At 41.4% G+C, this 12,819-nt stretch overlaps 1 protein-coding gene across 3 annotated transcripts in view; it reads right to left on the bottom strand.

The window, feature by feature from the left end:
• Positions 1-12,819, bottom strand: part of LDLRAD3 (low density lipoprotein receptor class A domain containing 3) — a 109,172-nt gene that overhangs the window by 69,997 nt on the left and 26,356 nt on the right. For all 3 annotated transcript variants that reach the window (XM_039552973.1, XM_039552972.1, XM_039552971.1), the window contains exon 2: positions 2,553-2,699. In XM_039552973.1, the coding sequence (XP_039408907.1) occupies positions 2,553-2,699 (147 nt within the window). The remainder of the gene's footprint in view (positions 1-2,552; positions 2,700-12,819) is intronic.

Consider the following 12,819-nt stretch of genomic DNA (forward strand, 5'->3'; position numbering starts at 1 on the left):
TCTTACACACAGACATTTTTAAGGAAGGTTAACACTTCTCAATGTGAAATAGTTACTTGAGGAGGAATCACAGACGAAGCAGCTTAAAGTACAGCTGTGAGTAGTGACACACTGGGAACTTAGCCACCTCATGTTGCTAATGCAACTCCTATGGCTTTGTGTTCACCATCAACAGCTCAGCTACTGCAAAGCAAAATCACAGCAGAAACAAAGGACTCTAATTTCGCTGCAAGGTAAGCTCTAGGAAGTAGAGCCCTATTCCAGTGGAAGGAAAGTAACAAAGTTTAGCTTAAGATGATTTAAAAAATAAAATTTTGTATGTATAGGGCTGCTTTTCAACACTTTTTTCTCTGAGCTAGGAACAAATCTGACCCCAGATTTGGTCTGTATAAGCCCATCCAACTTTTGATTACTTTATAATATAAAAGACTGGTTGGAAACATTACAAATGTGGAGATTCAAACGAGCACTACCTCCATTCTGTTTTGACTTATCTGACCTGCTAACAGTAGGCCAGCATAGGATTCAAATCGATTGCTCTCCCTGCAAGTCTCTTTTGTATGCTAATTTTACATTTGTGAGGGCGATCCAATAGCAGATAGATGTATGGCAAGAGGAAAGAACAGTCTAATTATCTCCATCAATTTGTGCAGGATCAAAAGGATGCTCCTCCAGAAACTGTCAGCCAATCAAGCTGGATAAAAGTACTTGAAAAAAACCCAGGAAGGACCGTTCCGCAGCAACTTAAAATTCATAGCTGCAGCACAGCCTACATCATTGAGGTTTATTTGAGTCTGTGGTGACAAGAACAGCTTTTATGAACTGCCATTTACAGCTATTTATATTTTATTGTCAGTTACTATGTTTATTACTGTCTGTAATTCACCACACCAAACTGATTTTGGTAAGAAAATTTTTGAACGGAGTCAGAAAGCATATTTTCCTGTTACTGATTCCTGAGTAAATACTCAGTCCAGCTTTCATTAAGAAAATCTTCATAAACATCATCTAATTGTATCAAATGAAAGAAAATTTATGCAAGGCAGACAATGACAACATTCTTAGAGACACAAAAACTCCTGGTGTGTATCCTAATAATACAAAGAAGTACCATCAATCAGCTTGTTTTAAGAAGTAGAAAAAGCACACCAAAAGTCATGCCAGCAGTCTGCTCAGGAGCAAAGTAACGAGGAACCTGAGTCACACAGTTGTTGTCATCAGGAACATCTCACTGAAAGGTACAGGCTGAACTTAAGATATTTTTATTCTTGCCAAAGCTGCCACTGATATAATTTCTGCTACGGTTTAAACAGATATGCATGACACTGATCAAGCCTTGTAACAGGCCTATCCTTTAATGTTAACATTTAAGTGTGAAAAAAAATTAAACTAACCTGTCTTCAATGTTGCAACACAAGCCTGATGATTTATAAAGACTGCAAAGCATTAGATACTTCATACAGATACTTTTAATTCTTTAGAAAGTGAAAAAGCTCACTGGCTGAAAGCAAAACTACACATGGAGATTTACACAGCACAGTTATTAAAGCCCCATTATTTAAAGGCGATGGATTACTGGGGTTAAAGAAAAGGAATCAAATTTAAAAAGCAAGAGCATTTAACAACACACTGTATCTCTAGTCAGATAATTTGAAAAAAGCTCTTATTTTTTCCTTCTGCTCCATAAGCAAGGCTAATGTTGTCTTAGAAGTATCCTGGGAAAGGTAAGCTTCTTATAAATTCAGTTTAAGTGTAATGAAAATCTCTGTAAAGTACACACATAAAGAAACCACATTTGCCACATGAAAACCAGTAACGTCTCAGAAATTTCTCAGCTGTTCTAGAATCACATGAAATTTTACTTCTTTCACTCTCAACTGGATTTCAAATCACAGCATTATGCTACAGCATAATTTTGCTGTCTCGTTAACACGTGCAGGCTAGAAAGTATCATGTTATGGCTGAGTAACATTAACTAAATCTTACTTAACGCTAAGAAAAAGATGAAACAGATGAGAACCAGGTCAGACTTTTTTAGCTCTCTAGAATACAAGTTCTAACTTAAAAACACCAATTAGCAAATTATTTTAGCCTATTTTTTAGAAAGTTATTATTAAAGTTCATAGAGTTCATTTTGATTGGGGAGAACAAAAATCACAGGATACAGTCAACAATTCTAAAATGAAAGGAACTAGGTTTGATGGCAGTGAAGGTCAGCTTATAGCACTAGACCAGTGTGCTGAAGCAGTACATGCAGGATCCCTAAAAATCACAGAGCATCACTCTTATATTGGAAGAATTGTAAGTCAAGTCCATCTCAATTTATCCATCTGTTCGGGCACCTCCCCAGGTGCTGTAATAAAATTGGACACTGAAGAACACTAAAGACCTGAAACAATAAAGCCCGTGTGTATTTTTCAACAAGATCTAAATGAGGAAAGCGGCAGCAGCTTTGCTCCTTCTCTAACACACACTACAGAACACAGCAGTAACACTAGTTAGCCAAGGCCTGTGATACAAAGCATGATAAGGCCACAGCAATGGTCACTTACGGCATTCCTTCTCATCACTGTCATCAAAGCAGTCCGGCAGCCCATCACACTGCCAGGCCCCGGGGATACAGCGTCCATTACTGCACATGAAGTTTCCAGGAATGTTGCATTCATTCGTGAAGTTATTCCCAGGCAACAGTTGGCTGTCTGCAACAAATGAAAGAGAGGTAAGTTTATTGAGGATTTAACAAAGGCAGCACAGAGCGAGATGCTTATCAGTGGTTGAATGAAGATGAAACAAATGGACCCTGACCCTGGTTATTTTGTCATTATCCTATCAGTATCCCGAGCATGGTACTTGCTAGCACTTTCTTTTTCCTAAATTCTCATTTTATCTGTTCTCCATTCTCACACTCTATTTTGCAGATTTCCTTTTGCTATTTTCTTTCTAAGAACACACATGCGGCCTCTATGTATACTCAGGTCAAAGCAATGTTTGTTTAAAAAAAATTCTCTCCTCTTCACAGGGTCAGTCTAAACAGAAGTAAAACAGATGAGGCTACATCCTCCCATGAACTCAGTTCTATCCTCCCATGCTTTTGTCAGATCGGTTCTTAGCTTGCAGAATACTTTGTTGTTGTTCTTGTTAGCCAAGGGCTGTGCACAAGGTAACACACTGACATTCGTACCAGGTTTTCAATTAAGTTTTAAACACAGTGCTGCTGATCAAAGTCAGAATTGAGCTTCTTGGTGTTCATACAGTCCCCTAGCATACATCTGTCCACAGGCTAGTAAGGCAGCTGGCACACTGAGTCTGCCAGTAGCAGGATACTGGAAATCAAGAGAACAGTGAGAAAAAGAAATCTAGAGCTTTGCCTTCAACGTTGAACACAGCACTACTCAGACATTATAATCTACTCTTTGTAGATTAAATTTTTTCTCACTTCGTGCATTGTTTTTTGGAATGCAGGTATCACAGAAACACGAACTTCAGTGAAGGAAGGATAATGACACTCAAACGCTTTAATAAGCATAAAAATGGCATGACCTGTCACAGAGCTGGGGGGAAGCTACAAGACAAGGCAGAGAGTAAGAAAAATAGTATCCTTCCCCTTGTCTTCTTGTCATAGTCCAGACTAGTCCCAGGCAACATGCACTTGAGTAGGCAAAAACCTCCTTCCCAGGTAAGGATGGAGGTGTCACAGAAACATCCTCCCTGCCAACCTGCATACCCTCATGGTTCAGAACCAGGAAGAACAAACAAAGCTGACACAAAGCTTAACCATTTACTTATCATTTATCTGTTTTGACAATAAGCACATTATTTTTGGAACTCTGGGGGAAGTTTTTGGAACTGCAGAGCTGTGGTTGGTTCTGCCCAACCTACTGCCCAACCCCTACACCATGTTGCTTCCTGTTGCTCTTTGAGTCCAACTCCTTCCTCTCCCAGGAAAGCCTGAACACCAAGGGCAAGGAAAACCATTATGAACACAACATGGAGAGTGCCCCATTCTTCAGTGCTGCACAGGGCACAGAGCAGATCACAACTATCAGGATAAGAAGTTTCAGGTAAGACCTTTTTCCTAGCATTCCTGAAGTCCCTGGGAGGAATTTGCTTTCTACAGGCATCTTTGGAAAACACATCTACCAAAATAATAAGCTTTATAGCATGATTAGTGCATGAGGCTTTTCAGAAACTCCTGAATCAGCCAGATGTAGCCAGTTCCCTTCCTCCCCCACAACATATCAAAATGCTCCATCCATGACACAGGCAAAACTGCTAAGATTCACATCACTGCTTCAAAAGACACAAGAGGAATGCTTCAGGGAGGTAGGCTCTTTACGCCTATGTCTGTCTCAAACAATGTATTCCCTTTCAAAGGCTATTTCTTGCAAATGGCTGACTTTCCTGGGGATGTTTCAAGAATGTACCAGCACAGAGCAGATGCCTTAATGGAAATTTGCCCTGAGCTGTTAAAAAGATAATGTAGTTCAGAAAAAAAAGGTGGAAATAAGGTCTTCTGAGGCAACGGGGCAATCTGAGCCACTGTCCACACACCCAGAGCTACCTGTAACTCTCCTGCTGTAGCACCTTAAAGAGAGAGAGTGATGGCCACCAAGAAGCATGCCCAGGCATGTGGCTGGTAATTAGACATCTTTTAGGAGTGTCATTCAAACCTCAGTTTCATTCCCTGCATCATTGTTCTTCCCACGGAGATAACAGCAGGTTTGTTCTCTACACTGTTACAGCCTACAGCACACTGGAACAAGCTCAGCTCCAGCCCAGTCAGGCAGGACCCTCACTGCTCCCAGCAGCTCCTGGGGAAATGCTACACCCCAACTTTGCCTTTGTGCCTGAGTCCCTGAATTTAAATCAGCAATGGCAACAGTTTATCCTTGGCTACTCCTGCCATGGAGCACTGAACGGATATGGTGCTCGTCAATAAGCACCCCCAGGCTAGTGCAGCCTTACAGCATCACTGTTAACCGAGTTCTGCACTTCTATGTTCAACCAGCGAGGGCTTCGTTGTTGCTTATGGCGTTTTTCCCCCTTACAACAGTAATTGAACACATTCAGATCAGTCTTTGTATCACTGACATGTACCTGCTAAGTAATGACCAAATGAAAACCACCACACTCAGAGAGCTGCAGAGTGAAGCTGTCAGCATTTACACAACCTTTTATTAGCAAACAACTCCCACTGCACGAACACCACCTCTGGAGGAAATCTACCACAGTATTGCAAAATTACAGGATGCCATTGTCAGATCAAGATAGGAAGGAGATATCTCAGTATTCTTTGCAATGTAGAAGTTCAGTCAATATACCATGTACTCTATGTCATGAAGTATGTAAGAGCTTCAACAGCAGACTCTAACTCCCTTCTCCACAGTCCCCTCAAAAGCAGCTTTCCAGTCAGTATGGTACTACTGGAAGACTTTCCTGGTAATATCCATAACTTTCACTAGAATTTACAAGTTCTCAGATATTACAAAACTGGAATGCCCTGGCTAAGAATAAATCTCTGCTATAAAACAGAGCTTATTCAAGCTTGACAAGAGAACTAGAAATTACCAAGGCTTTTGCTCTCTCAGAACCTAAGCAACTAAGGCAGTACATTTAGGCTGCAACAACAAAGAGGTGCCAATCTCACGGCATCTCTCTCCATTGCTCTACACTACCTTCTTATCTAACCTCATATCTGTATCTCTCATCCACCCTGCTCCCTTCCACGTGGAAGTAGCACCTATTCAAAATGAAAAGTCCTTCTGTGAGCATTTAAGTGAGACTTCTCCACGTGGGCAAGCTGCTAGCTAAGAACCAACAGCAGGTCTCACAGCTACCCGCCCCAGCTACAGAACTACCTTTTCCCCATGAAGCATCCTGGTGTTCCTGAGAGAAAACGTAACAACTGGATGCACTGTTAACACCTCCTGAGCAGAATAACCAAAGCTCAGCTCCCATCAGATCTACTGTTGTTATCTTGCCTGAAAAGCATGATCTCCATATTCCTTTAATGAAAAAAATTTAGACCAAGCTAACTAATTGTAGAAATTTTTAGAGTTTCAAAAAGCAAAAAGCACGAACAAGAACCAACCTCCCTAAAAAAGCACTATCAAGTCCCTGTTCCTTTCAAAAACTCCTTTGAATAAATACCATACTTCTATCCTATTAGATTGAAGCAACATTCCAGGAACAGGTATCAAATTTTGTTACCCAGTGAGTTGTTTACAGGATTTCCTTTGTCATACAATAACCTTATCCCAAATATTCTTTTAAAGCAAGGATGTATTAATAACCCTTTCACCAAACAAACAAAAGATAGTGGAAAATCAAGATACTTGCAGATAGCTCTACCCAAGCTTTGCTCCGAATTGGGAACACGGAACTCTGACTCAATCCAATTTCAAAGAAACCAATACTTCTCTTAAAACATGACCTCCATCACCTCCTAGGAGAGTTGCATGTTACAGAGAGCAATTTGAGAGCCACAGCCAATACATCTAGAAACTTGCTTCATGCATTACTCCATGCCCAAAAAATCCATTGGTGGATAAAAAACTGTCAAAACAATGGCACATGTGGAACTGTTTTAAATGGTATTACTCCTTCTGCTTCCCTCATACTTTGCAAGTCTCTCCTAATGGATTTTAAAAAACCCTCAAAGAAATCCTCAGTGCAGTCCTCAGCTCCCAGCCCTCAGGAATGCGACGTTCCTGCCCACTCAGCACACAGCCCAATGTAGGGCTGTGCACGCACAAGGAGAGGCAGCGTTACAGACACACTCAAGACAGACACAGAAAGGACCAAACCACACCCTCGTGTCCATTTTCTAACAAGGTCCATAAAGATGTCAGGTTTTGTGTAGCCAACTAGCTGCACTGTCTGTTGGCAGGAGCAGAAACTCCTTCAATCTGGCAGAGCTGGCATTCCAACAGTTGACATACTTACCCTGCAGCCTCTTTGATTAATTTTGAATTCAACCCAAATAGGAGCTACATGGATGTGTTCAGTTAAGTAAAGGAGGACGGAAAGAAGGGGAAAGTAGTCCATTTTCACTGCAACACATTGCTCACTTTAAGCAGCATACCATCTGGGCTGAATGTAAAAAAAACGGACTCATGTTTCACTCTGAAGGGGACTGAGTAAGGAAAATCAATCTGTTTTAGCAGCCACTTCCAAAAATGTTGGTATCTAAATATTTAATATTTCCTGAAAAAGAATCAGGGAAAAATAAATTAAAGGACAAGTCATACTGAGCAAGCACTTCACACTGTATTAAGAAAGCAAGTCAAGGATATCCTTCACAAAACCACCTTTACCTGAAAGCACTCCAGAGAATTGTGCACATTACATAACAGATCATTACTGATCACACAGCTCCATACCAGAAAGTATAATCAGTACAAACAGGCAATCAGCTTGGCCAAGGAGGTTTTGAGGAAGAAATACAAGACACTTATGTCTTCAATGCCCTCATGAACAATGCCAGTAACTTCAGCCTCTTGGCAAAAAGCATCTATCACCAAGGATGAAGCATGAACTCTTCAATGCCAAACCTCTGGCATGTCTTTTCTGCGAATCACGGGATCTTCACTGGATACTTTCAATGGATTGCTGCTTAAAGCTTTTCATATGTGAAGAGCATTATTTTGATCAGGCTGGTATGTAGCTGTGAGGCTGAATGGTTACTAATGATACTTTCCTGTCACACCATGCACACATTATACTCCATACTCATTTTTCATTTCTGCTTAAACCCTTGCCAGGTACAAATCCACACCAGGTTTGATATAAACACATCAGAAATCTGTTTTAACTCTACTGAAATCTGCAAAATGTTATGAAAACAAAAGGAGAGAGACTACAGCGAGTCAGCCGCTGGAATTTGCAGCAAGATGGCATCAAAAAGACATACCTTCAATACCTGCCAATATTTGATCACCGGGAAAACACATCACAACTAAAGAAAAACGAGCAATATTAGCAGACTTGAACAAGCACTTTTTGATGTTCCTCTGTGGTCTTAAGACTGCAAATAAGCAGTGTCAAGTGACTGGTAGGCTATTACAAGATTTGATTCCTCAGAGAACACAAACTACTTACAGACACTTACTTTCAGGTCCACTTCCTTCTGTAAATTTAGCCCTTCAGCACAAATGTTTCTTTTCCAACTTTTTTATATTGACATGAAGCATCTGACTCATGCCATGTCTTCTTCACAGAGACCTACTAATGTAGGTGATGCACTCAGAGGAGGAATTCAAAAGCCAAGCACGAAGAAACTGCTTTGCCTATAAACTTCAGTTCTGCACGTGCATGCACAAACTTCACTGGCAATAGAAGTATGTTGTCAGCAAGATAACACCAGTGGCATTAAGGCAGACTTGGCTTAACACTCACTGCACTGAAACACAAGGCAGAGATGATCTGTGCTTATGGGAGAAAGTCAGGAGTCTCACAGCCACCCAGAGAGACTGTGGAACAAACTTGCTCAACCTCTTTACTGCATGCACTTCACCCCTTGTTAAAATAAAAACAAGGCACTAGTTTTGAAGACAAAGGTGCCCATACTGACTTCAAGCATGTAGGGTATTAAAAGATTGCTCATTAACAGCACCAAAAAGGTAAGGAAAATACATCAAAGAAGATGAAGTGTACTTTCCATCTCTCAAATAAACACTTCTGGTATTACTCAAAAAGTTGTTTGCAGCTGAAGGTTCGTAAGTGCATCATATAAATCAGCATAAATGCCAGTCTTCAGTTTGATTTGCTTTCCTATGCTCGCTGCAAAGGTCCTTGCCAGAACAGAAGAAAAGCATGCCAGTGCATACTCAGGCTGGCTTTGGGAAGCAAAGAGTAAGACAAGCTCTCTCTTGCTCTGCAGTAAAACCTCTGACAACACCTAAGCCATCTGCCACAAGTAAAGGACACCTGCTACTGATTATCTGACAACTCAAATCCCCTTGAACAGTTTTAATCCCTATCCTCATTTAAACTGCCTGATGTTTACAGTGCTTATGCTATATTAGAAGTTATGAGGGTTATTTGTAAAGGCAGATTGATAGTCCCACTGCAATACAAGTGCTGAAAAATGTTTCTTCACTGAAGCAGCAGGTAAATTAGTGATTACTCAGGCAACTGCTCATTGATCAGGTTCAACTTTCCCTCCTTCAGTTTTCCAACCATGATCCATGAGATGTGGTATATTTGGTATCTGGCATTTTCAAGATTTAAAATGGATCAGTCCTAGCCAAAAGATCAGAAACTCCTACGGTAACTTCAAATTAAAGGCTAAATATTACTGAGGGAAGTCAAAGACAATGGGAAAACCCTCTCAGAGCACTAGAATGAATAGCTTCTTTTAATTTACACAGAAAAACTACTGTGGCAAGGAATACTGACTACTATCCAATGCCCATCATTCACCCATTCCTTCCTCACTGCAAAAGCTGCCTTTGTTGAACTGGAGATCAATTAATCCATCAGGGTCCCCACCATAGAACAGAGTATCTTCTTCTAACTATCTTACAGCATTAGTCGAAGCAATTGGCACATTCCCTGTAGTAGGTGGCTGCATTTCAGCACTTAGCCATGCAAGCACCTTAATTAAATATAATCTTTTAAATCATTCCCTAATAAACAACCATTTGCTTTTTCCTTGCAACAACATGTGCAGGAAGTGAGCCAAGGTGAACAGCCTTACTTTAATCCTGCAGACTTTGTGGCTCGATTCTATATTTGGGGGACTGGGCATTTCACTAAAGCTTCGACATTTGCTTGTCTCAGCAGCAGTGCAGCTGCTTGAGTACACACCAAAAATACATCCCGCAGGTCTGCAGGCTCTCGCCACACTTAGTGTGGTGGAAGGGAAACAGGCTATGGGCCATTAACAGTGCAGAGTGAACACAGCTCCAAACTAGTACAGTTTAAACAGAAAAAGGAAGCAGAAATAAGCAGGAAGGAATACTTTAGATTACTGAACTAATGCACCTCGAAAGCGAAGCATTCCCCAGCAAGAAGGTCAAATGGAGATTTTATGCTGTTCTTATCCAAGCTAAAGCTATCCACACCGCTTCCTTAAAGAAGCAGGAAAGATAAAAACTTTTCATTTTTCATACCTTTGAAGGACACCAACTGTGTGAAGTTTAACAAGGGCAAGTGCTGGATTCTGCACTTGGGACAGGGCAACACCGGTTGTGTGTGTAGATTAGGGAATGAGAAGCTGGAGTAGTGCTGTGGAAAGGGACCTGGGGGTCCTGCTCACTGGGAAGTTGAATCTGAGCCATCAGTGCCCTGGCAGCCAGGAGGGCCACCCGTGCCCCGGGGTACATCAGGCACAGCATGGCCAGCCGGGCAAGGGAGGGGATTGTCCTGCTCTGCTCTGCACTGGGGCGGCCTCACCTCGAGTGCTGGGGCAGTTTTGGGTGCCACAATATAAAAATGATATAAAGCTGTTAGAGTCTGTCCGAAGGAAGGCCATGAGGATGGTGAAGGGCCTTGAGGGGAAGCCACGTGAGGAGGGGCTGAGGGCACTTGGTCTGTTCAGCCTGGAAGAGACAGGGGAGACCTTTGTGCTCTACAACTTACCAGGAGTTGAAAAGGAGGGACAGACACTGATCTCTTCTCTCTGGTGACCAGTGACAGGACCAAAGCGAATGGCCTGAAGCCATATCAGGACAGGTTTAGGTTGGATATTAGACAAAGGTTCTTCACCCAGAGGGTGTATGGGCACTGGAACAGGCTCCCCAGGGAAGTGGTCACAGCACCAGCCTTGACAGAGTTCAAGAAGTGTTTGGACAATGCTCTCGGGTGTGACTCCCGGGGTGGCCTGTGCAGGGCCAGGAGTTGAACTTGATGATCCTGATGGGTCCCTTCCAACACAGCATATTCTATGATTCTATGGCACACTGCTATAACACCACCCTGAGGAAAACATTATTTTTGTCTTCACAAAAACAAATTACTAAATGATTTATGCACAATAATGCAGAAGACCTACAAGAAATCTTGGGACAGAATTTAGATTTCATTATTCCTGTCTTTCATTTAACAATACACTTGTAATTACCTGCCATTGGTTTTCGTATCAAACAGATATACCTAAGAGAAATTAATTGGGGAGTAAGGGTAAACAAGAAGATAATAAGCTCATGTGATCCATCATACTACTCCAATTTCCCAAAAAACACGCCAAGCTGACATTCTGCCCGGAAAATACTGAGATCATGCCTGAAATGCAACAGCAGCAAGACTGAGTTTGATTCATTCAGCATCAAATTTAAAGGAGTAACAAACAGCAACAGAAGTGATGAAAAAAACCCCTTCCATTTAACAAGAAACACTGTGGTTATTTTATTGTTTTTCTAACAATTGCAGGGGCTAAATTTTAAAGGTTTAAATTTCCTCGCATGATATTCTATGTCAATAAAAAGCCTATCTACCACAATTAAGTTCAAGTTCCCCAATCACCGAACCAGAAAATTTCCTTTCAAAGATCAAAAGCTTTTAATTGCTCTTTGAGACTTGTTTCTGCAAGGACTTTTTTTGCACTGTGCAGATGCAAGGGGTCATAAAAGGCTGCTGTTAACCACATTTTCTTGCTCAAAAAGATGTACTGAATTACCTGCGTTTCAGGGCCTTCAGAGAGGATGGTTAGCTGTGCAAACTCTGGGATGTTCAGCCTTACTAGCTGGGCAAATTCATCTAGGCCTTACACATGATGTAAGAAAAATCCCACAGTTTTCTGTCCGGAGAAAACAACTGAATTCACTATTAGGTTATTTCCCCACAGGCAAGTGGTACTTCAAGCTGTTCTGTTGTGTCACATGACAACCCCTTAAAGCGCTGCACCAATGAGAAGTAATCACAAGGACTGCCAGAAGTTAACTGTGAGGCTGTAAAAGTGTTAATTCTCTGAAAAAAAGACCTCCATAATGTCAGTTGCTCTAGGAGCATTTCACTATGGCAGTGGTTAAAGTATGCTCTAACTTATAGGCATAAAACCCACTAAAGTCCTTTGGAGTTGGTACCCGATACAGGACACACTCCCCCCTCTTTTATATCCCAGCATACAAAAACAATGCCCAAATATGCAGCAGTACGAAAACAGAAGGGCAGAAAAAATGCTTCAGCAGGATGCTAATGAAGTATCATCTTGCCCCTCCTCCAATGATCAATCACTCAGCACTTTTAGAATATTTAATATTTCTGTAGTCTTACGTCTCACCTCACAGATCAGACATAGAATCAACCTTTGCAAGTGAATGCAGTTTAAGCAAGAGCTATGTGAAAAAAAAAACCCAAACAAACAATAAACAGATATTAACTGGTAGGCAAAATGGTGTTTCAGCCAGCGAGAAAAAAAAACCCAACCATACAAAATGACAACCTCTGCACCTACAGAGATCATAGAGTCCAAATCCATGCAATGATGACAGTATGGAATGGTATCACTGGTCAGGAGCAGAAGCACTATATCAAACTAACTGCTGCTTTGTGTAAATGGCTGTGATTACCTAAAGGCACATGTCCTCAACAGGATTTAAGCTGATCTAAATCAGAGCAAATAGCCTCATCTTTCTTCAACCCTGGCTATAAATTCCTGTCTTTCTCTTACTGCATAAACTCCAACAGGTGAGCAGCAAGCTTTAAAAAAAGTTAACCTAGAGCTGTAGTTCTCAGTGCTGTCTGAGTCAACCCACCACAAAGTTTCAAGAGCTTATGCCATCACAGAAGAGAGAGAAAGGAACATACATGCCCCCACCAGATTGAGAACACAACAAGGACTGTAGCCTTTCTCAGGCTAAGTCAGGTAACCTAAAG

The sequence above is a fragment of the Corvus cornix genome, chromosome 5 (assembly GCF_000738735.6).
Source record: "Corvus cornix cornix isolate S_Up_H32 chromosome 5, ASM73873v5, whole genome shotgun sequence".
Lineage (NCBI taxonomy): Eukaryota > Metazoa > Chordata > Aves > Passeriformes > Corvidae > Corvus > Corvus cornix.